General features: G+C 54.2%; 1 protein-coding gene across 2 annotated transcripts; it reads left to right on the plus strand.

Annotated features, from left to right (window-relative positions):
* Positions 1–433: 433 nt before the first annotated feature.
* Positions 434–18283, plus strand: DCAKD (dephospho-CoA kinase domain containing). Of its 2 annotated transcripts, none has more exons than XM_061175340.1 (5): positions 434–547; positions 10033–10148; positions 10517–10720; positions 13933–14020; positions 17028–18283. In XM_061175340.1, the coding sequence occupies exons 2-5, from the start codon at positions 10037–10039 to the stop codon at positions 17317–17319; spliced, it is 696 nt and encodes a 231-aa protein (XP_061031323.1). In that variant the 5' UTR covers positions 434–547; positions 10033–10036; the 3' UTR covers positions 17320–18283. The 2 variants fall into 2 exon arrangements, with proteins under 2 accessions (XP_061031323.1, XP_061031324.1); XM_061175341.1 differs by having other exon boundaries at positions 10037–10148.
* Positions 18284–24419: the final 6136 nt, after the last annotated feature.

The raw sequence follows: 24419 nt of genomic DNA on the forward strand, positions 1-24419 counted from the left end.
TAAAGTGACTTACTAGGCTTGTATGGACAGAATGAGCTCTGCGGCCAACGTACATTTTAAGAGAGGGCAAACGGATTAACCTTTAAATGTCAGTTTCCTTTTGTGTAAAATGGGGATGACGGTATATACCTCAAGGACTGTGAGGATTCAATGAGATAATTAATGCCTACAGAGTGCTCTTAAGACCTGGCAGGTAGAATGTGCTTAGAGGCTGCACAGCTAGTGATGGCCAGTCCTGAATTCGAAGCTAGGACTCGCCGGATTTTCTCCCCCAGCTTGGAAAGGCTTTGGCTCCGAGGGAGGAGTAACCCTGCGGTCCCCAGCGGCCCAGCGCTCTAGGGCTGCGCGCTTTCCCGCTTCTCCTCTCCCCAACAACCCCCCCTCCCCGGTCCCGCCCCCTCTCCCCGGTCCCGCCCCCTTCCGCTGGCCGGACGTCCGGTCCGCGTGCGCGCGCTCCTGAGGCCTCGCCTGCCCTCCGGGAGTCACCCAGTGAGCGCCTTTGAGACGGGGCGAGCTGCGGCGGCCGAGGCCGGGTCAGAGGCCCCGGGTACGTAGCGCGCCGCACGGGCAAATGGGAGCTGCCGGGCCCGGGGGAGGGGCGGGCCGGGGCCGGGCGGCGGCTCCCGGGGTTGCATTGCTCTCTTGGGCGCCCAGGCCACCCCGCCTGGAGAGCTGGGTCTATCCCGGAGGTATTGTGTCCCGGCGCCGGGCTCTGGGCGCACCAGTCGTGCTGCGTGGTGTAGCGTAGAGTACGCGCCTTTCTTTCAAGCCTTGGTTACAGTTTATTGAGCACATACTATTTTACTTCCATGGCTCATTGCCTTGACAGTAACCCTACTAAGTAAGGTGATGTTTTCCCTGTTTTACAGCTGTGGAAACCGAGAAAGGTTTACAACTAGAAGGCGGTGGAAATTGAATTCAAACTCTGGTTCAGTCCAGAGCTACTGCACTTCAGACCTTTGTGGTCAGATATAAGTTTGATTTTTGAATCCAGCCTCTGCCACTTCTAGTTGTGTGATCTTGGGTACCTTTCCAACTCTGTTTGCTCATATGAAAAATTGGAGGCATGGAGTTCCCACTCATGCATTGATGAAGAGGGCAGCCCGACCCCCTGCTTTTCTCCGCCTCCCAGCTTCCCAAACGGAGGCGTTGGCGCCTCTGGAGCTGAGTTTGTTTACGAAGTTTTCAAAGATGTTTCTCCCCCAGTTATGGGGAAATTGTCACCCGAATGAACTTTGACGTTAAGTCCTAGTTTTAAAGTTGGGGAAATGGAAGCCTTTGCATATGGTTTCTTTGGGGGGCCAGCTGTGCAGATTTTGCCTAAATAAATCAGATGGATTTGGCAGGGTGCAGACAGACCTGGGGACACGATGAAATGCTAGAGATCTGGCTGATGATAGAAAGTGGACAGGCCAGTTGGGGTGGTTCTTCCTTAGAGCCCTAAATTCCCACCAGATCCTCTTCTGTCTTTCGAGCAAGGTCTGAATGTGCCCTCCTGGGTAATCTGGTTAAAGGGTTCAGAACCTCACTTAGTACCTGTGCCTTTAGGGCTGAAGGCAGGCCAGCAGTAGCAGTGAGCTTAGCTTTGTTTTGAAAACTACCCACTCTCCCATTTTTAGATTGCAAAAATTTTTCTCTGAAAGTTCCAAAGGATATGATTTCTGGTTAATTGTAAATATTGACATTTAAAAAATAAAACTGTTACATCAGGCACTTAAATCTGCAGTGGAATATAAATACCATAGTGATTTGATTTCCCTCATTCTTTGAAAAGAATACATGAACCAGTTTTTTTTATATATAGGTTTTTTTTTTAACATAAATTTATTTATTTATTTATTTACTTTTGGCTGCGTTGGGTCTTCGTTGCTGCGCGGGGGGGCTTTCTCTAGTTGTGGCAAGCGGGGGCTACTCTTCATTGCAGTGCGCGGGCTTCTCATTGTGGTGTGCGCCCTTCAGTAGTTGTGGCTCGCGGGCTCTAGAGCTCAGCCTCAGTAGTTGTGGCGCTCGGGCTCAGTAGTTGTGGCGCATGGGCTTAGTTGCTCCGCGGCATGTGGGATCTTCCTGGACCAGGGACCAGGGCTTGAACCCGTGTCCCATGCATGGGCAGGCGGATTCTTTTTTTTTTAATTTTTATTTATTTATTTATTTATTTTTGGCTGTGTTACGTCTTTGTTGCTGTGCGCGGGCTTTCTCTAGTTGTGGTGAGCCGGGGCTACTCTTTGTTGCGGTGCGTGGGCTTCTCATTGTCGTGGCTTCTCTTGTTGCGGAGCATGGGCTCTAGGCGCGCAGGCTTCAGTAGTTGTGGCACTTGGGCTCAGTAGTTGTGGCTCGCAGGCTTCAGTAGTTGTGGCACGCCGGCTCAGTAGTTGTGGCACGCCGGCTTCAGTAGTTGTGGCTCGCAGGCTCTAGAGCTCAGGCTCAGTAGTTGTGGCACACGGGGCTTAGTTGCTCCGCAGCATGTGGTGTCTTCCCGGGCCAGGGCTTGAACCTGTGTCCCTTGCATTGTCAGGCAGATTCTTAACCACTGCGCCACCAGGGAAGTCCACCAGTTTTTATTTAACAGTTGAAATCTTACATTGTTCCTTTTTCGTCCTTGAACTCGTATTTCCACTTTATTTCCTCCACAGAATTTTTTTCTAGTAAAATCGATTTTATGCTCGAAGTCTTTGGTTTGTTGTCCTACTTCTCTGCAACAAAAATACATACAAAAATTAAAACAGATTTGAAAATTGTGTTGTCATAATATTAAACATTTTCTTTTGGATTGAGTTCAAAAATTGTAAAATACCCAATTGACCACAATAACTAGTTTTGATCATTGTTAAACATAAGTTTTATTTAAAATGCTTCTCTTAATAAGCCAAATGGAACTTTAAAAAAAAAAATTCATATATGTATCCATGTATATTTGCTAGAAAGAGCAGAGCTTTTTTTTTTCTCACGCCCGTAAGCATTGAAAAAGTTGGTTCTTGTAAATAAATGCAGAGGACTTGAAGACATTTCGTTGTGGCAATAATACTCAACTCTTTGAACATCTTTTGAGTTATGGGCCAAAAAATCACCGTGATCTCATTACTAATGACCTGTCAGCTGACAGTTCTTTTAGGTCCTCCTTTAACTTTACTGAAGGCAAAGGTTTAGAAAGCACCGGACTCAGCAGGAGGACTTGTTACATGGTCACTATAAGCAATCGCATTCTCGGCATGAATACTTATATTTTGAATTGCCCCTTTGGGGTGCCAAGGGTATTTTGCACCGTGGAACAATGCACCTTAGTAAAATTTGGCATGGGTGGGTAGTTACACCTTTCTGGGAACCTGGGAAAAGATAGCCTGCAGCATGTTCCAAGGCTGATCTGTTCTCATAGGGAGACACTTGGCAAACTGAGTTGAAATTTATTCCTCTTAAACCATGTTTTTGTGTCCCTTGGAAAATCTTCGTGCCTCCCCCAGTATGAAGATCACTTGGAACTACGGTGGGCAAATACCTAACTTCTTTTACCTTCCATTTCCTCACCTTTAGAATGGGAATAAATAAGAACTGACTTCTTTGGGTCATTGTGCTGATCAGATGGGATCCACGACGTCCAGGCACATAGGGAGCAGCTCAGATGGTGGATGGCAGCTCTTACACTCCAGTTCCTGCCTGCTGGGAAACTCAGCTTCCTAGGCACTCCTTGCCTCGGTTTCCTCATTTGTGAGCCCAAGATATCTCAGCCCAGGAATGTGGGGGTGGGAAGTGATGTGGAAGAGGTTTTGTGATTGTCACAGTACGTTTTCTGGAACAGATATGTTCTTATTTTAAAATAGTTAATGTTGAGTTCCTGCTTACCCATGAGCTGGACATTTTGCTGTGTGCTTTATGTACAGTATTCAACAGATATTGTTTGAGGCCCTTCTACTCATCGGGCCCTGTTTTAAGCACCTTGAATTCAATAGTGCTCAGATTCTAGGGAGAGAGGGAGATTACAATAAATAATCACATAGACATAATATTTGAGGGGTGATAAGTTCAGTGAAGAAAAGTGAAACACGAGGGAAACGGGTGCTATTTTACATATTCAGGGCAATCTCTGATAGGGTGACAATTGGGCGGAGAAGGGGGTGAGCCATGCGACCCTCGGGGGAAAGGGCCTTGTGTGTGGAGGTAACAGCGTGTCCATAGGCCCGAGGTGGGAGTGCTCAGCACGGTCAAGGAGCAGCAAGGCAGCCAGGGTGGCTGGAGGGTCTCAGTCGAGGGGGAGAGCGGTGGGTGCCTGGAGAGAATGGAGCTGTGTCTGTCAGGAGGCCCCTGTGGGACTCTAAGGACTGGGCTTGAACTCGAAGTGAGACGGGGACCTTGGAGGGTTTTGGCAGAGGGGTGGCACTATCCAACCACACTAGCTGCTGTTATGACGCACAGACTGTCGGGGAGCAAAGGTGGCAGCAAATCACTCAGAGGCTGCTGCAGTAATCCAGGAGCGAGACGGTGGGCGGGGGGACCCAGGCCTGTCTGGCTAGGTGGTGAAGCTTGAAGGTAGAGCTGGCAGGGGGCGCGGGTGAGTTGGATGAAGATTGTGAGAGAGGAGCCAGGAGGATGCCGAGGGTTTTGGCCTGAGCAACTGAAAGGACGGAGGTGCCCTTCAGAGAAAGGGAGTAGACCGCAGTCACCGACGTGTCACACGTTGAGTTGGGGAAGATGAGGTGATGGGGGCATATGGTACCTCATTGGGTTCTGACGAAACCCCCGTGAGTAGTCATTATTGATCCCATTTTATATGCAAGGAAATAGAAGCCCACAGCGCTGAAGTAAATTGCCCGAGGCCACGTGGCTGCAATCCCAGCCCAGGCCCCTGTGACTTTACAGCCCCTGAGATTTGGCATTCCCCGTGATCCTTTTTTCTGCATCAACGCCAGTGTTGTAGTCCAGTCCAAATGACCTCCCTGTCCACCCATGAAAGCTCCCTGGAGTGATGGTGTGTGCCTGGAGAGGGCTCTAGAAGAAAGACCTGCTCCCGCCCTCCCTCCCTTCCCTTGGTGTTGGTGAGGGCCGAGGGAGAGGGAGGCTGACCACCAGCACCTGCTCTGGGGGCTCCCTCCAGGTCATTGGCAGCCTGGAGGAGGAGGTGGTGACTTAATAGGCCCAGCAGACGAAGAGACGAGAACTTGGACCCAGGTTTGAACGGCAGCCTCTCACCAATAATGAAAGATCAGGAGCCAGGAAACTGTAGATAAAAATAGCACTTATTAGTTAACTGGAAAACAATATATTTTTGCAACCACTGCTTCCACAAGAAAATAATTGGGTCCCAAGGCAGGGAACAACTCGTTTTCATGAATGATTATATTGATCATTGGAGCAATGTGGATACATCCGCTTTGGAAAGCAATTCAAAGGAGAAGCGTGTGGCTGGTCAGACATGCCCAGGGTGCAATCCTGAGAGGCTGCAGAAGGAGGAGGAAAGAGGCTGGAGGTTAATGAGGGAGCGGGCCCTGGCTGGGCAGGCCGGTGTGGGGCTGTTGATTGGGAGATGCAAAACAAGAGAACTCGCTTCCAACCCAAGTCCCGAGCTCTCCCGAGGGAGGAAAGAAAGAGTGTCCATTCACATATCAGTTCCTTATTCTTTTTTTTTTTTTTTTAAACACATTATTTATTTATTTTAAAATATTTATTTATTTATTTACTTTTGGCTGCGTCGGGTCTTAGTTGCAGCACGCAGGCTTCTCTCTAGTTGTGGCATGCCATGTGGGATCTTAGTTCCCCGACCAGGGATCGAACCCACATCCCCTGCACTAAAAGGCGGATTCTTAATCACTGGAGCACCAGGGAAGTCCCTCAGTTCCTTATTCTGCTTGAACCCATTGGGTGTTTTGTTTGTTTGCACTCTTCTCCTGGAGGGATTTACTGGCAGTGAGCAGCATGTTCTCATGGAAAGAGGAGCAGGCTGGGAGCCTCCCCTTTGCCACTGATGGGAGAATGTGACCCCCAAGTACCTCCCATTCCCTTTCCTGCTTCTGGAGTCATTCAGTCATTCATTCTACGCATAGTTATCAAACACTCTCAGAACAAGAAGGGAACATTGGTTGAGGGTTCCTTGTGTGCTAAGTACTGTTCTAAGCGCTTTGCATGTATTAACACATTTACTCTTCATGGCAACCCAGAGTAGGTGTCCTTAGCTCCATTTTACAGATGAAGAAACTAAGTCAAAGAAAGCTTAAATAACGTGACCAATATCACTCACCTGGTGAGTGACTGACAGACACTGGACACTGGGCTAGATGCTAGAGACAAAAAGGTCCAAACTGGACACAGCTCGTGACCTTGTGGAGCTTATTTTATCTAACACGTAGTCACACAAACAAAAGTACAAAGCACAATGGGCACAAGGGAAGGAGAGGAAATGAAGTGGTGAGAGATGTCAGAGGCCTGATTTGGGTTTGGGGGGTGGACGAGGCTGCACCCAGAGAGGTGGCCTGCTTCCTCGCTGCTTTCAGGTCCTCGCTCAGAGTGACTGCTTTGGTCCCTCGTTTAAAACAATGACCCCCATCACTCTTGATACCCTCCCCCACTCAGCACTGCCACACATATCGTGAGCTTTTTGATGATTTTTGAGCCAGATCAGGAAGAGGCTATCACCTGGTCTGGGAAGATCCCACATGCCGCAGAGCGGCTAGGCCCGTGAGCCACGACTACTGAGCCTGCGCGTCTGGAGCCTGTGCTCCGCAACAAGAGAGGCCACGATAGTGAAGAGGCCCGCGCACCGTGATGAAGAGTGGCCCCCGCTTGCCGCAACTAGAGAAAGCCCTCGCACAGAAACAAAGACCCAACACACCCAAAAAATAAATAAATAAATAAATTTATTTAAAAAAAAAAGAAGAGGCTATCAAAGGTGGTCACTTTTCTGGTAGGTGCCTGCAGAGGAGCTATGGGACAGGTCTGCGTGGGTCTGGGTGCCTGACTTCGAGGCAGCTGGGAACCTAAACCTTCGTTACCTCCTTGCCGAGCCTTAAGGGGACAGTGGGCTCTCTGTCAGTGCGGCTTTTGGGCAGACCCATCCCCCACCCTCCCCAGGCCCAGGGCGAGTACCACGTGACCGCTCTCGTTCACCTGTCAGTGCTCTGTTCTTGGCTGGTTCCATTTGTTACTGTCTGTCTCTCCAAGTTTTCCTGCGGGGCAAGACCTGTGTTTTCCTTCGGTTGCTGCAAAGCCCAGAGGAGCTCATTCAGCGGTTCATGAAGGAGTGAGCTATGGAATGGCTTGTCAAATGGGAACAGCTGTTATTTGTCCAGCCCCTTTAAGCCAGGGGCCCACAGCTTCCCCGGGCATGTGCTCCTCCATCCCCTTGGCCTTCCTGGCAGAGGCCAAGCAGCTGTTAGTCTGTTTCTACAGATGGTCATCCAAGGCCCCAAGAAGGGAAGCTCTTCATTGGGTTACCCAAGGAGGCTGGGGCAGAATTGAGCCTGGAATTTATCTCTGTGCCCTGGTTGTTGTCCGTAAGACCCGGCCCCCTGTTCTGCAGAGGGAAAACACCAGTGTGATCATCAAGAAATAATTTTTCTTTGGCCCCAAATTGATTTGCCTACAGACGGATGCGCCATCCTTATTTTGTGTTAATCTAAATGTAAATTAACTTTCCATTCCCGGGGTACATTAAGGCAGGGGTCTAGACTTGGAGTTAGGAGCCCTGAATTCCATCCACGCTCTGCTTTTAGTTGTGGTCCTGGGCAAGTCCCTTCTTCTCTGGTCCTCAGTCTTTACCATCGTAAACAAAGAGTCCATCCCAAGCCCTGTGGCACAGCAGAACTGCCTGGGTGCCTCCACCCCCCCACCAAGATCTGATTCAGTAGGTCTCGAGGCGGGTCCCGGTCCTGTTTACAGGAAGGAGGTGAGGTCTGCTCGGCCACATGGCCTTATAGGCCCCCTTACCCAACTCGGCAAACCTGGGTGACCAGGTGACAGTGGCTTGCTTTCATCGATGAGGGGTCAGGGCCTTGTGGAGAACCAGCCCTTGCCCCTTCCCTCAGCCGCGGCCTGTTCTCAAGATGGGTTTTCTGCAGAAGAGGACCCAGTGCTTTACGGACAATAGGACAGAGTTTGGATTTAAAACGCTGGTGCTGGATATCCCATTTCAAAGCTTCACCAAAAATAAATAAATTAAATAAAAAATAAAAAAGGAATTCCCTGGTGGTCCAGTGGATAAGACTCCACGATCTCACTGCTGAGGGCCTAGGTTCAATCCCTGGTCAAGGAACTAAGATCCCACAAGTCGTGCGGCACAGCCAAAAAAAATTTTTTTTAATTTTTTAATTAAAAAAATTTTCAAAAGCTTCAGCTGTGTGGATGAAATTTTTGTTTGTTTGTTTTCCGCAAGTGAACCCTGTCCTTAACTCCTCTTTTGTAAGCTGGAGGGAGACCTACCTGGGGGCAACTCTAGTCTCAGAGAGATTGAAGAGAAATGCCTTGTAAACGGTTTAATAATTTAGTTAGATCTCTCCATCTGGATGATGACTCTGGTGGATATTTTCCTCTCTCCGCCCCGGCTTCCCTGGGTGAGAATGAGCCTGGGCAGATTTAAACGTCTAGGTTGGTCCCCCGCTGCCCCAAGCCACCCACCCACTCAGCCCACACCTGAGCGGCTGCCTCCCCCTGTCGTTTGGTGTGTCCTCAGGGGAAGTAGACTCATTTCAGTATAAGCTCAAGCAAAATGTAATTAGGACAGTAAATCTGCTGTTTAACCAAAAAAAAAAAAAAGTCCTAGGACAGATTTCAGGGTCCTGGAAATCTTTCCTTTGATGCTGAAGGAAGGATGGGAGAGTCCTGGCCTTTGATTTAATTTCTCCCAGTTTGAGAACAGAGTCCAGGACATGGTAACCATGTTTACTGAAAATGCAACACGGCTTAAAATCTACTGTGAGATCGTCTGAGGCTGCAGGAATGGGGACCTGACTTCATGAAAGTCTTTTTTTCTTTCCCGTGCCTTGCAGTATGACTGACTCACAGCATCCGTCCTGCACCAGCACCCTCACCTCCTTTCCTGGATAGTTACCACGTCAGTGGCAGTGCACCAAGGGCTGTAGATGTGTTTTCTCAGTCAGTCTGCACAACAGCCTTAGGAGGCAGGTTCTGTCATCTGCATTTTACCACCATTTTATGGATGAAAAAACTGAGATTGAGAGAGGCAAGTGACTTACTCCGGGTTGCACAGCATGTAAGTGGAGCAACTGGATTTGAAGGGGTCCGTGCTCCTAGCCTCTGTGCTGTATTTCAACTGCTTAGTCTGAGAACCGCAGATCACCACGCCAGGCTGAAGGCTACCTCCCCACCAAGCCTGTCTTCCTTCCCTCGTTCCTTCTTGGCACAATCCACACTTCTCTAAACCTCAGGCTTAGTGGCCACTCAGCCACTGCCTCTCACTGAGCTCCCCACCTGGGCCGCTTCTTAGATGAGAAGGAGGGATTATTCCTCTCAGTCTACACCAGTCACCCAGGCCAGCCCCGTGCCGGTGCTAGGGTATGGCAGGCAGGCCATTTCCTCCCTGTGAGCCTCAGTGTCCCAGACTAGAAAGCGGCGGCTGGGGGCATCTGGAGAGTGCCTTGGGTTCACCCCAGAGGGACAGGTGTCCCTTTCCTATGGGGAGCTTGCCTGCAGTGGGGTACGGCAGCCTCCAGAAAGCTCTCTTTGCTTAATAGCACCCGACCTTGCTCTGCCTGCTTAGCGTTTTGATTGCTAAATTTATACAGTGTTAGTTTGCCTTCTTCATGAGTGTCTTTGAAAGAATACCGGAGGCCTTTCCTGAAAGAGTTTTCTGTCTCGGGTGGACCCTGAGCCTCCCAAGCTCAGGCCTTGGCTCTGCCTGGCCAGGCTGTGTCTCCCTCCCCTGCCTTTGCCTTGCTCTCCCCCAGCCATTTGGCTCCACACTGACCAGGCCTGCTCTGTCCCACAGGCAGGTCCTTCCGGCGTTCCTGTGCGGGACCATCGCAACCGGGGAGCTTGGCCTCCGGTGACCTCTGGCTCCTGGTTCCTATTCTCACTGACCTCCCTCTTTCCTAGGAAGATGTTCCTGGTGGGCCTGACAGGGGGCATTGCCTCAGGCAAGAGCTCGGTGATCCAGGTGTTCCAGCAGCTGGGTTGTGCGGTGATTGATGTGGACGTCATTGCCCGGCATGGTGAGTTGGGGGGCGGGTTGTACACAGCAGATCCCCTGGGCTCCCTTCCTTCCATGAGGCCTCACCTTTTTATAAGTCCCTTCAAGCCCTCAGAGGAGGGGAGGGCCTTCCCGTCAGCCCTGGTCTCCTGCTCCTGCCCCCTACTGCCCCACCCCCGCTCTTCCCTCCAGCTCCCCTCACCCCATGACCAACACCAGGGATTCTGTGCACTCTGCTCTCCTCCCTGCTTTCCCTCCCCTCATCTTGTTTTTGCTGCAACTGAAAGAAGCACCCCTGGGTTCCCCCATCATTTTGCCTCTGGTCACTCAGAGTCCCCTGGCTGGGCTGGAGGCTCTAGAGAATGACCCAGGCTCCTCTTCATGCCACAGTCGTCCAGCCAGGATACCCCGCCCACCGGCGTATCGTGGAGGCCTTCGGCACTGAGGTCTTGCTGGAGAATGGCGACATCGATCGAAAGATCCTGGGGGACCTGATCTTTAACCAGCCCGACCGGCGGCACCTGCTCAACTCCATCACCCACCCCGAGATCTGCAAGGAAATGATGAAGGAGACCTTCAAGTTCTTCCTCAGGGGTAAGACCCGGGGCCTGGGACAGGGTGGGGCAGAGCAGGCTCCCCTCGGGGCCCAGGCCCTTCTCCTCTGCAGAAAGGTTGGCAGGGGGGTGGGGGGCGGGGGGGGTGGAGGAGCCGATTATCATCCAGGCTGTTGAGTTCACTCTGCTCATTGGCATCCTCCGTGCAGCCCCGTACCAGCCCCAGAGAGAAGTGATGTCCCTCAACTCTTAAGGGGGCTGACAGTTTAATGAGAAGAGACACTTGAGGCTTTTGAGCCATGAACCCCAGGAAGCTGATTTTTCTAGTAGGGGTGGGAGTAATAATAGCTGGCGAATAATGGAGTCATAAGACCTGAGTTTAAGTCCTGGCCCTCACGGTTTCCAGCAGTGTGACTGTTGAGTGCGCCCACCCCTCCGCCTGTTTCCTCCTCTGCATAGTGAGGCTAATAATGCCAACCTGGGCAAGCTCTTAGGGAGACTAAGAGTCTACGCCGTGACTGTCAAACACCACGAAAATGTAAACCACAGTCAGAGTCAGATTTGGTGCTGGTTGAGCGCCTGGGAAAGTAAGTTTGCAGAGTGTAAGGTGGGGAGGCTCTGGGATGGCCAGGGCCAGTGGGGGTGGGTTCTAAGTGGAGGATAATCCTTCCGGGCTGGGCCTCAGTGGAGAGAGCTAGCCTGGCCTGCGCAGGGACGGCCAAGTGATGTGGCAGGACTGAAGGAAGGGGAGAGCGTTTGAAAAGCAGGGGTCTGTGGCAGCCTTTCCCAAGCCGTACGCTGCAGTCCAAGCACGGTTCTTCAGGATGGCGTTGGGCAGCGGTGACCTGATCTTTACTGTCCAGGATGGGGTCAGTCCCCAGGAGAAGGGGGAGAGCTGAGAGCAGTGGTTTGGAATCAGGCGAAAGGCTGGCCCAGGGCCCCTACAGAGCGGCCTGTCAGCCGCTGGGCCACGGAGCCTCCAGCCCAGGCTCCGGGTTGAAGGCCTGGCTGATTGTCTCCTGTCAGTCACGAGGCTGAGACTTTGCTTCCTGGAGGGTATGGGGGAGGCTTCTTGCTTTTCTTCGGGCTTTTGCACCGTGATCATGGCCAAATTCTCCCATGCGTCAAGTTCTCATGTACAGAGTGGGGACCCTCTCCCCACTCCTGTCCCCCTCTGGCCAGTACCTCCCTCCAGAAGGAAAGGGATGACTTGACAGACATCCTTGATGTTGACCCTCCCTTCCCCGCCCCCCAGCTCTGGCCAGGCAGGAGCTGGCTCCCAGCATCCTCCCTGCTGGACCGGCTTTTGCTCTCCGTCTCAGTACCTTGCCACAGGCCTCCCTCCCTCCTCCCTCAAGGGCAGTCTCTGGACTCTTGCTGCCTTTGTCCTGCCTCTTGTATCTGTGCCAAGACCCCTCCCGTCACTGCCCACCCCCCGCCAGGAGCGAGGCCTTCTGCCTTTCATTCCTGCCCTTTCGCGTTCGCTCCCAGGCCAGGTGCGAGTACATCTATCTGCAGGGCTTTGAGGCAGCAGTGGCTCTCCCCTTCTGAAATTAAGCATCGGATAATGTCACCCGCTCCAAAGTTCTCCCGCTGTGTCATCCACCCAACTTCCCCTCTCCCCAGCCACCACCACTTAAATAAAAGCCAGAAAGCTCTTTTCAGCTCGATAAGGTGAAAAATGGGGACGACAGCTGTGGCTTCCACAGTCCCAGTTTTCCCCTGATGAGTATAACAAATACAACTGTCAGAGTTGGTATAATCAAACGTCAGATAAGATCACCAGCTGTTGGGAGGTCTCCGCGTAGGCAGACGGATGTCTTAATAGAGTCAGGATGGTTTGCACAGCTTATCAAGCAGGAGGGATGTGACAGCTGAATAGCCCTTTGCCAGCGAACCATAGAACTGTCTGCGAGCTCCCGAGAGGGGCCGAGGAGAAAGGACAGTGCAGGGAGAGGAAGGGACAGGAGTGGAGCAGAAAAGGGAGGTAAGAGGCCCAGGGAGGATCTGGTCTCGGCCCCTGTTCTGGGCTGGACAGGAGTGGGGGAACCAGCACTGCCAGCCTCCTTCCTCCAGGGGGCTGTAGTAATAACAGCCATCATCTGTGGAGCAGTGAGTGAGGGTCTGGGTGAGGGGCTGCTGAGAGGTTTACAGGCATTTGCTCATGTAATCCTTACCATCTTCCTGTGAAGCGGGCCATCTGTTCACTCATTACACAGGTGAGGTTTGGTAAGGGGCCCAAAGGGAGACAGTGGTGGCAACAAACCAAGGCGTGTCATTTGAGCCCATCTCATGACCCCCCGCTTCTCACTGCTCCGGGACCCCTGCCAGCTTTTCCACACTTACACAGCGGTCACTGGCCTAAAGAGAACTAGGAGCCCCAGGTGCTCCTGGGCGAGTGGCCCAGGGACATGCCCGCGCGCAGTGGGTGAGGGTGCACCCCCTTGGCCGGCCTTGGCTTGCAGTGGGAGGGCTAGTCGGGGCCTTTTACCCCATGGGAGTTAGTTCTGTAGTATGAGTCATAACCACCCCACCCCTCCAGAATCGTACCTGTAATCCCTGGCTGGAGGCGGCCTCTGACGCTGAGAAGCAGCCTCTTTCCTTCCGGGGCTGCTGCGGCCGCCGCCCCATAGGAGTTTCTCGTGGAGAGTTGGCAGAGAGCGCCATGCAGGACCTGGCTCCTGGTGGAGAACCTATCATTTTTTTTCTCTTTTTTTGAGGAAAGGTGGGTGAGGTAGGGCAGAACAGGCCCACTTGTTCCCGGAAACTCTCTCCAGTCTCCTACAGCTCTGGCTGTGTCACCTCCCTGTTCGGAAATAACAGCTCTTTGGGTTCAAGATCAAGTGAACTCAACCCTTTGTGACTGCCCCGACCACCTTGTCAGCTTCGCCTCACTCTGCTCGAGGCCTCCACTTCCACCAGAGCTGTTCCCATTCCTGGAACCCTCACTTCCACCTGCTCATTTTCAAGTATCAGAAGTCCTACCTGCTTTTCAAGGCCAATACAGATGCCATCCCTTCTGTAAGGTCTTCTTGGATCATCCACCCCAAAATGACTTTCTGCAGCATTGTGTTCTGAATGGCATTGGAACTGGCTAGCATTCAGGTTATGCCTCTCCTTGGAAGGTCTCCCCCTCTGCCGGGGAGCTCCTGATGGTAGGGGACAGTGGCTTTGACTCTGTTCCCACACTGAGCACATAGTCCTGTGTGTGCTTGCAGAATTGAATTTGTGGGTTTCCTGGCCTCCCCCCAGGATACCGCTACGTGATTCTGGATATCCCCCTGCTGTTTGAGACCAAGAAACTGCTCAAGTACATGAAGCACACAGTGGTGGTATACTGGTGAGTGTGTGGCATGGCCTGGCCTGACCGAGGCTAGAAAGGAGGACCCCTGGGGTAAGGCGTGTACCTGCAAAATGGCCCCCTGCATTTTGCCCTTTCCCCACAGGGTCGCTAGGAGGCCCAGAGGTTTTGGGGAGCAGGGCCCAGAGCCTATAGAAACTGACCTCTGTGCCTGACCCAGATGTGTCTGGGAGTAGATGTGGGGGAGTGATGGCCCCCAGGTCTCTCTAGTGCTTGGGAAGGGCTCCCCCTGCTGGCTATTGGAGGCACTTCAGCCCAGATGCCGGGCCCTGCCCTGGGCGACCATGTTCTTACTCATTGGTTCCCTTTTCCCTCCTGCAGCACTTCTCAACTTTCCAAACATTTATTACTTCCCTCAGTTTACCTCTCAACATAAGGTAGTCAGGACAGGAGTTGACATTTCTGAGTTACAGAAAACTCAAGGCGGGGAGTTACAGAATTTGTCCAGGGTCACCCACCGGCAAAATCTATGAACAGAAAGTTGCGGAGAGGGAGCTGTCAGAACCCAGCTAAGGAAGGAGCTTTGTTCATGTCCCCCAGGACATGAAGCAAACCAGAAGCCAGGTTTGGCAAACAGAGGAGGATCAAACTGTCAGAGAAAATGAGTCATGGTCCCAGCGGAGTGAGAGTGCAGATGAGGCTTCAGGGTGTCTCTGCCTTCCAGAAACTTCCTGGATGCCACCCATAAGTACAACAGACACAGAGGTGGGCACTTGGCTCTGCAGGTACTTTGGGCACAGGGTGGCTCTCAAGAGACTAATGGCGAGGGAGTCTCCTAGCACACTGGAGGCGGGGCCTGGAGTGCTCAGTGCCCTAAGCATCACCGTGCCCTCTGCCCCAGCGCCCCGCTGTGGATTGGCATTTAAAGGCAGCCTGAATATGCTGAGCCTGGTGCAGGGACTCAGGCATCCTCTTTGCTCCCCCACTGGCCCGTGTCTCCCCCTGTAATCCTGCAGCCTCTCTGGGTTCTTTGTTCTCTGTTTGTGAAAGACTATCAACTGAGGCCAAGCCAACTCCAGGAGGACAGAATTCTCTTTGCCTTGGAAATTTTAATACAATTGAAACTTTGTACCAAGGGATTCAAAAAAAAAGTCTTATTAGTAGGTGAGTAAACAAGACGGGCTGGTTGCCTCTGTAGTCACCAGGTGACTCCACGCTTTCCCTGCCACCTTCCTCTTCCTATGCTTTCCTTTTGCTAAGAGCAGAGATAGCTGTGGCTCCTGGCAGATAATTGCGGCTTTGTAGATTCTGCCTGCTCCCCAGGAGATCCTCCAGCCCCACTCACCAGCCAGAGCAGCCTTTCCCAGGGTCTCGGGTGCCATACATGCCCCACTTTTACCACATGTGGTTGTATGGCTCTTGAGAGATGCCCAAGAGATGAATGAGTGATTATTTGCTTTTCATAAAAGGGATCCACGCTTTACAAAAATAAGGACCCCCTCATGGACTCCTTTAACTGGCAAACTACCCCTGGTGCATTTGAAATAATATGGGGGTTTACCAAAGTGTGATTATACCAAAATGTGATTATTCACTTTTTCGAGGAGCTTGCCAATTGTGGGATAAATGTTTGGGCAAAAGTTCCCTTACCACAAACAACGTCAGTCTTTTAACCATCTGGGACTATCCCTGAGCTCCAGGAAGGGCTGTCAGAGAGTTCTGCCTTCACATCCCAGGAGGCCCCCAGTCTCGGCCTCACCGTCTGAAGGGTGTGCGCTCACTGGTGGCCCCAAGCCATCTCCATTCTGTCATCCAGACTTTCCCAGCCACAGACCTGCAGTGTCCCTGACTAGGGTTGGATATAGTCCTTGTTCTCAGCCAGGCAGGGATTGGCCCCATGACCTTGACAGTATGCTGTCCCCCTAACAAAGGAAATCAGAAGTCCTACCTACTTTCCAAGGCTAGTGCAAATGCCATCCTTCTACAAGGTCTTCCCTGATCAGTCAGCCAGAAATGACTTCCTGCCACGTTCAGTTCTGAATGGCGTTGGGATTGGCTAGTGTTCAGTTATGTCTGTCCTTGGAAAGTCTGTCTTCACATCCCAGGAGGCCCTTGGGTCTAGGCCACAAGTAGGAGGGGACTAAACTGTAGTCATCAAATCCTCCCATCTTATAACTGGGAAAATTCAGGCCTAGTGGCAAAGCAGAGGGACCCCAGATGGCAGAAAACAGCTGCTGCAGCCCTTTCCCACCTTGTTCCTATTGAGGGGCTTAGGCAGTCATAGAGATGACCCCGTTCCAGAGGACAGCTGGGCAGTTCCTGTGTAGCCAAAAGCAGGACAGGGAGTTTGCTGAGGAAGGCCCCAGGTGGTAATATCAGAGTGCACGAGAGAGGCATTCTTTGTATTTCCTGTGGAGTTGGGAGGCTGGGTGTTGCTTGGCTTACTGTGCAGTGGTCAGTCCTGTCCCAAGGACCGAGGGGATCCAGTTCTCAAGTCCTCGCTCCTCTTAGAAGCACCTTGGGCTCTGCGCATCCCGCTTCCTCAGTGGCATCAAGCCCAGTGGCCACCGTCTCAGCACAGTCCTTTTGCTCTGAATGTGCAGGACTAGGTGTGGGGAGACAAGGAGAGGGCTCTTTGTGGTGGACCGGGAAGCTGTTTTTGATGCCGCAGGCCCAGGCCCCCAGGGGAACTGCAGGAAGTGTTTAGCTTGCAGACACAGGCCTTTCAGTAAAGCTTATCCATCCAGGGATGCAGGATGTAGCTGATTCCAGGTGATCAAATCCTCCCATCTTAAAACTGGGGAGTCTCGGGCCTAGTGGCAAAGCAGAGAGACCCCAGGTGGCAGAAAACAGCAGCTGCCCCCTTTTCCCTCCCCATTTATACTAAGGGGCTCAGGTAGCCCATAGTGCTACTAGGGTGCTCACAAAGAGTGGGGTGTGGTGGGGGGAGCCCATGAGCTTCCAGGGCTGTCCACCCCTGTAACGCGCCACTGGGAGGGAGGCTGGGACCTGCGATGTCTGAGCAGCCCTTCTGCCCGGTTCCTAGTGACCGAGACACGCAGCTGGCCCGGCTGATGCAGCGGAACAACCTGAACCGCGACGACGCAGAGGCCCGGATCAAGGCCCAGCTGCCCCTGAAGGACAAGGCCCGCATGGCCCGCCACGTTCTAGACAACTCAGGCGAGTGGAGCGTCACCAAACGCCAGGTGGTCCTCCTGCACGCCGAGCTGGAGCGCTCCCTGGAGTACCTGCCACTGCGGCTCGGGGTCCTCACGGGGCTGGCCGGCATCGCCAGTCTCCTCTACCTGCTCACCCACTACCTCCTGTCTTCCCCCTAGCGGACCCTGCAAGGTAGGAATTCCTGGGTCTCCATGTCCTCAGAGGCTGAAACCAGGTAATGAATGCATCCGGTTTCCTCCCAACCCCTCAACACACACACTCTGGATCTGGGCTGGAGCCCTGCACTGGGCCGACCCTTCCTTGGAGCACATCCTGTCCAAGGCAGAGAAACAGCCCTCTGTCAGCAGATGCTCCTTCCCACCTCCCCCAGCACCCCTCCCTCTGGAACAGTGTCCATCACGGGGTGTGGAAGCAACAATGGTAGACTCTTGTAACTTTCTTGTGGGCAGGGGTGAGGAGCACTTTCAGTGGCCGTCACCAGTGTTTAAAGCTGGGAGGGTCCCTGGGCTTGAACCCTCTCCTAGCACGTGCCCCGTCACGGCCAAAACCCCCTGCGTGGACCATGCGAAATCAGTTTGGACCAAGGACTGCCTTCAAGCAGGATTCCCCTGTAGATTGAAGCCCTTGGCCAGGAGGCAGTAACAATTCCCTTGTGGGTGATGCTGTAGCGGGGCAGAGGCCAGGCCTCTTCTGGGATGACCCACTGTCCCACCATGGCATTTCCCTAGCACTCCCCGCACCCTGCTCCCCGCCTCCTCCTACCACTCTACCTCCCTGAGCTCTTGCTAGTCTGCACGCGGTGCACCAGGCTGTTTCTGGCCTCTTTGCCTTCACCTCCCCAATCTGGAAAACCTTTTTTTTTCCCCTACAACTGGCTACCTTCCAGCTCAGGCACCATCTGAAGCCCCAGGCTGGGTTACCCAGCCTGGGATACCAGGCTCTGGGATACCCCCCGCCCCGCATTTTACCTGAATCCACAGTATAATAATCAGCCAAAAACTGGTTAGTCTCTCCTACTAGACTGTAAGCCCTTTGAGGGCAGGAACTGTGTCTTATTCATCTGTGTTCCTGGTACAGAGCCTGACTCGCCATTGGTGCTGAATAAAGTGTGTGGATCTGAAATGCCCTGTGCTGCCATTGTTCCCCCAGCATCACCGACTGACCGAGGTTCCCAGACTTGGCTGATACCATTGGGGTTAAACTTGGCCTCCTCCCACACTAAGACCTGTGCTCCTCACTTCCCTGGCCCCAGAAGGTACAGTTGCTTTCTGACTTCTGGGGCCCCAGGAGGATTCCAGCCAGGTCCAGACGTACCTGTGTGAGAGGTGGGTGGAGGTGCTGGGGCAGCCTCACCCACGTACTCCATCTTCCTTCCCCAACCCAATTAGACCAATGTAGACATCAGCTTCCCCTTGCCAGAGCTGGCAGACCTGCTGATGTGTTGATCCTGCGGCCAGCAGCCTATTAAGACCAGAAATGAGTGTGACAAATGCGACTGCTGTGGTGGCCATACTTAGTGCCCCCTTTCCCAGAGCTGCTCATACTTCAGAGACCAGCTCATTAACTCACTGCAAACCCGCGAGGGGCAAAGGCTGGTAAGGTGGTGGCAGGCTGTGGGGTGAGGGCCAGGGCAGGATGAGAATGGCAGAGGGCAGCCGCTTCCCCGGTTTGAGACCTGGCAAGAGCGGGTAAGGGAGGAAAGGTATGGACTCCTCCCAGTGCCCCATTACCCTAGGCATTGAGAAGATGGCTCCTCGTGAAGGCGTGACATGCCAGACGCTGCTGGATGTATGACACCCGGAGGTAACATGGCATTGATTATTCTGATTCCAGGCCCAGAGGGATGATCTGATAGGGTCAGAGCCAGGCTTCAGAACTCTGCCCACTGTGTCCCTGGGCCTGCCTGGAAGGGACAGACCTGGCATCGCTCTGGCCCACTGGGCTTTGTCTCCTACTTATGTGACCTCTTGACCTCATGATACTTATGTCAGAGAACAGCGAAAACCCTTTGCAAACTATAAAGTTCCAGAGTTATTTTCCTCCCTGACCTAGTCTACTGAGTTTGATGCCAGAATGTCAGAGGATGGCCAGCCTGTTAAGGTGTGGAGAAAATGCCATCCCGTCCTCCCCTTGGCCCTGGTCCTGCTACAGCTCCCACTCACCTCCTCTTGCCTCCCTCCCCACGGCCTCCCTTTCCCAGGCTTGGTGGCCCAAGATGGTCTTACAAGAATCATACTTCCCCTGGGGCGTCGCTTCATGTCTAGGTCGCTCGGGAGCTCCTTGGATACAGCAGGAGTCAGGCCCCCGGGAGCCCCGGCCCCGCGCCCGGGTGGGCGGTCTTCCCTCCGGCCGGCAGGTGGCAGCATCCGCCCGGGTTGGGGTCGGGCCTCGGCGGCAGGCGCTCGCCGAGCGGTTACTAACTTTCTCCCGGTGGCGTTCTCGCCTCTCCTACGGTGCCGCGGCGGCGTCAGATCCCCCCGCCAGCGGCGGAGGCGCGGGTGCTCGGCCCCGGCCCGGGCGCTAATTAACAAGCCGTGCGGCTCGCTGTGTCCTCTTTGCTGGAGCTGCGGGCACCCCGCGCCCCTGGCGCCGCGGGGCGGACGGATGTGTCCCCATTCCACCCCGTGCGAGGGCGACCGGCACGCTCCCCAGGCCTCCCACCCTCCAGCCGCGCGCTCGGGCCCTGCCCTCCGTTCACCCACTTTGGGCCTCACCGCCCCGGCGCGGAGCAGTAAAGACGCCAGCGAGGGCTGCAGGCGCACCGGCCTCCCGGCGGCGGGGGGATGAAGGGGACAGGCGGGCCCCTAAAACCATCCCCATCCCTAGGCCCAGGCTGGCCATAGGGTACTTAGCAGAGCCTTACAGATTCCAAAGCACATCCCGCAGCTATCTCCTTGAAGTCCCCCAACTCTGAGAAGGAGTGCAGGAGGCTCAGAGGTTGAGCCACGGGGGCCCAAGTAACCAATAGGCATAATCCCACGCTCTGGACTCCCAGTACAATGCCCCTCCCACTATCTGCACTGTCCCCATTAATGACGCCTCGGGTCTTTAGCTAGGAGTTATTGTCAACTCTTCTTCAGATGTTCAGTCTCTCTCTGTCCTTGGGAGGGTGAAGGGAGGGGCAGGGGAAGGTTTGGGACACTCCGTAACAGACCACCATGGCTAGAAATTGGATGGGAGAGGGACAGCCAGGGCTGCTGTCACAAAGGCACTCCAGGTCAGGAGGAACCAGTCGCAGGAGCAGGAGAGGGAGTAGGGTGGCAGTGATGACCCGAGGCCTCGAGGCCCCATGGGGTGGGTAGGGGAGACCCCAGAGATGGCAGATGAAAAGGAGCAAAGTGCAGGAGATGCTGAGACTCTGTGGGCTGCTCTCCTGCTCCTTCCCCGGGAAGGGGAGATGTGGCTGGTGGCTCCTCTGTCCCACCCGCAGAGCTGAGGCTGCACCCAGCTGGGGCCCAAAGAGCCTCCTCCCTTTGCTCCCCACCCTCCCCTCCCCATCGCTCAGATTCCAATACAATTTCCAGCTAACCAGCATGTCGATAGAACAAGTTGGGCAGCTGGATTGCTGGCCAATTACAGGAAATCATTCTTCTCCACAGCTCAGAGCCCAGGGAGAGGGAGGGAGGGAGGGAGGGAGGGAATGTGAGGGAGCAGACACCCAGCTTGCAGGCTGGGAAGGGGCTCTGGCTCTGCGTGGGGCCTGATGCAGCTCCAGGGAGGGCCTGGGGTGGGAGAGCAGGGGTAGATGGGGAGGCTTCTGGTGGTGGCCCAGCAGGGGTTCTTCCTCATCCTCAAACATGGCCCAAGCCACAAAGAGAGAGAATGGGACTGAGGGCTGATGAGGAGGGCCCAGGAGGTGAGGCATCTGCTTGGAGTAGAAGGGGTTGGAAAGGGGGGATGATGAGACCAATCTCCCCCAGAGCCCTGTGTTTGGGAATGGGGTTGGTACCCAGGCCTCCCTGGCCCAGAGGATCCTTGCAGGGCCATCTGAGTACCTGGAAGCTGGGGCCCACACGGGCAGGACCTTGCTTCCACACCCACCTGTGGACCAAGGGGATCCTGGGGGGGGACAGGGAGAAGGGGCTTAAAGAGGAGAAGGGGAGGAAAGGGGCTGCAGCCTGCAGCTGCGTGGTCCAGCAGCAGCCTCACTTGGTGAAGGGGTAAGTCTGGTAGCATCCTTCCACCCCAGAAGGTGGGGCATAGATATGTGGGAGGGGACAAGGGCTTCCTCACTTACCTTCCCAGCCCCTCTGCCTTACTACCCAGCTCTGGCCCTTAAGAAACTCACTCAGATGAAAAGATCCCAATCCCCACCCCCTCACTTTCCATCCATCTGAATCTACCCCTACCTTCCATTCTGACCTGGATGCCTGTTTGTCACCCCCACCCCCATCCACATCCCTCATCATATCTTTCCCAGAACTGCCTTAACTACTCCCAGGCTGCCCCACCCAGCAGACCCTGAGGTCCCCCTGCTTCCCAGCACCAATTATTAGCTCCCTTTACCAGTGCTGGAGTCTCTCCCCCAAAGTAGTGAAAGATCCTCGACAGACAGGAATTTCCACAGGGACTAACTGCACCCAGTGACTTCCCTGGTGACGCAGTGGTTAAGAATCCGCCTGCTAATGCAGGGGATATATATATATATATATATATATATATATATATATATATATATTTTTTTTTTTTTTTTTTTTTTTTTTTGCTGATTACACCTGTTTAATTAATTAACAATACAGCAATTTTAACAGGGCACTATGTTTATCTGGAACCCCGATATGAAGCAGCTGTGACCCAGTGAGCCCTTTCCCTGCTCCAGGCTGTAGCACCTCCCCAGGACCCCTCCCCAATTTCTCAGCATCTTGCCCTGTCTCCTTCAGACCCCCACCCTTGGTGGGGCTTGGGTTGGATTTACCCCTGGCGCTTTGGCCAACCCAAGGGTACACAGGTGGGCAGACACCAGAGAGGAGACAGACCTCTGCGCCCAGTGCCCCCAGGCACCCAGCGGCTCTCAGGAAAGAGGCTGAGTGAATGCTCTTGACTGGCAAGGCCGGCCTCAAAGTGGTGGGTGCATGGGGAGAGGGGGTCAGCGCCCTGGGGCCCCTCCTTCCCCGGGATCCCTGCCCGAGCACACAGGCTTGGACGTCCGCAAGGGGGCTGTCAGGGCTGGCCCTGTTTGTGTCCTCCGTTTGGCACAAAGCGGGCGGCCTCGGCTCTGCGAGGCTGAGACCTAGCCGCGGCTCCAGGCTGGTGGAGCCGCCTTCGCGGGCCCTCCCTCGGGCGCTGCCTCTCGCGGGCCCGCCGCCCGGTGCTCGGCGATCCGGAAGAGGGCGCCCGGCCCGCCATCGTCCACGGTGCCCCGCGGCCAGCGCGCCGCTCTCCGCAGCCCGCAGGCTCCGCGCCATTGATCGGGCCGCGGGGACCAGGGCGCGCAGCGCCCCCACCCCCTCGCTTTTCGCTTTTAATTGAAGTTTGAGCAGAGTGCGAAGCGGGCAGAGGCAGAAACCAAATATTTAGTTGCTGCAAATTGGCACCTCCAGATCAATTACCCGACCCGTGTCAGGGCCTGCGCCGCCCCCCGCGCCCCGCGGAATCTCAATGCAGCGTTGCCCCAGCCCCGGCCGCCCGCGCCGCCCGCGCCGCCCGCCTCCATTCCGCCGCACGCTTTTCATCAGCGCCAGCCATACATCACCCGTGGCCGCGAGGGGAACAGATTTTCAATGGGAAAAGTTCCCTGGGAGGGTCCTCGTTGCTGACTCCCGCCGCGCCCTGTGCTGTCTGCCCCCCACCCGCCCGCCCCGGCCGTCACCCAGCCTGTCAGATGGGGACAGCCCGGGAGGAGCAGTGAGATAAAGAGGGAGCTCCAGAGCAAGGACTTTGGGTCACATGGACTTGACCCAACCCTAGTATCTCCACTTATCCTCTGGGTGACCTAGGAGAAGTTGCTTATGCTCCCTGAGCCTCGGTTTCCCCATCTGTAATTTGGGACTCAACCTTCACGTTGCAGGGTTATGGGGTCAACACGGCAGAGGGCCCTGCCCTGCCCTGGGCTGGCACATCGTGGCTTTACTTCTCAGCCCTGCAAGGGGGGTAAAATAGCTTCCAGAATGAAGTGAGGGACACTGGGTTTGTAAGCACTTCAGCCAAGCTCCTGCAGAACAGCAAAGGGAAAGCAGGGGGCAGCCAGCCCCCCAGAGTCCCTGGCAGAAGCCGGGCAGGCGGGGGCACCTGGGTCAGGCTCCATCACGGAATATTTTGACCTCCAGCCTAGGTACATCTGGGCACAATCAGAAGAAGAACTGCTTCTCCAGTACCAAGGATGGAGAGTTAGCTGGGCCTGGAGGTGAGCCATGACCTCAAGGCTGGACCAGGGAAGGAGGCTGGAGGGATCTGAAGGTCACCAATGGCTGAGTATCAGGAGGCTGCGCCCATGGCAGGGGCCCGGAGGTGAGCTCTGCGGAGGAATCAGGAATTGGGCTGTAGTTGAGGTTTGCCTTTTCCCTGCTGTATGACCCTGCGCAAGTTCTTTAACCTCCGTTTTCCAATGTGTAAAATGGGGCTGACACCCTCTCCCTCCCAGAGTATTTGTGAAGAATAAAGGAGATGATGTATTTATATGAGAGGGAAGGAAACTCGCTGACAGACATGGAGAGAATGGTGCTGAGTCCGTGTGAGTTCCCACGCTCAGCACTGCGTCCATTCCAAGAGCTTCATTGGGGGAACTGGAGTCAAATGGTTTTGCATTTTTAAATGGCTGTCCCACCAAACGGAGCAACTCGCACTCTGGGTGGCAGGGGAGGTGTGGCGGGAGGCTGTTGTTGCCAGGCTTAGGGCTCTGAGAGCCCTTCCTTACCCCATCTCACCTTAAAGAATCAGAATCGCCAGACTGTCTGTCCTCCTTCCTGCCTCCACCTCCCCCCAGCCAGAGACCTATGCCTCCACCTCGACTCCTCAGGGCAGGAGTCACCCATGCCTGGAGGAAAGTTTTCTCCCATCAAATTCAGGGTCCAGATGGAAGGCAAGGCTGAAGCCTTGGGAAGTAAACTCACTCCTCACCTTATTGAATTTCCCAGCTGTGAAATGGGACCATAAATTGTGAGCCACTAATCACAAGGTGCCTTTTGGACTGGTGGGTGACTTCTAGAAGTTACTGAATCCATTGCCCCACTGTCCACACACATCCTACCCATCCCTTTCGCACACCTGCCACAAGATTATCTCCGCTGGCAAGACAACCCCACCACCTCCTTGGGGATGG

Source organism: Eubalaena glacialis, chromosome 19 (genome assembly GCF_028564815.1).
Source record: "Eubalaena glacialis isolate mEubGla1 chromosome 19, mEubGla1.1.hap2.+ XY, whole genome shotgun sequence".
NCBI classification, from domain to species: domain Eukaryota; kingdom Metazoa; phylum Chordata; class Mammalia; order Artiodactyla; family Balaenidae; genus Eubalaena; species Eubalaena glacialis.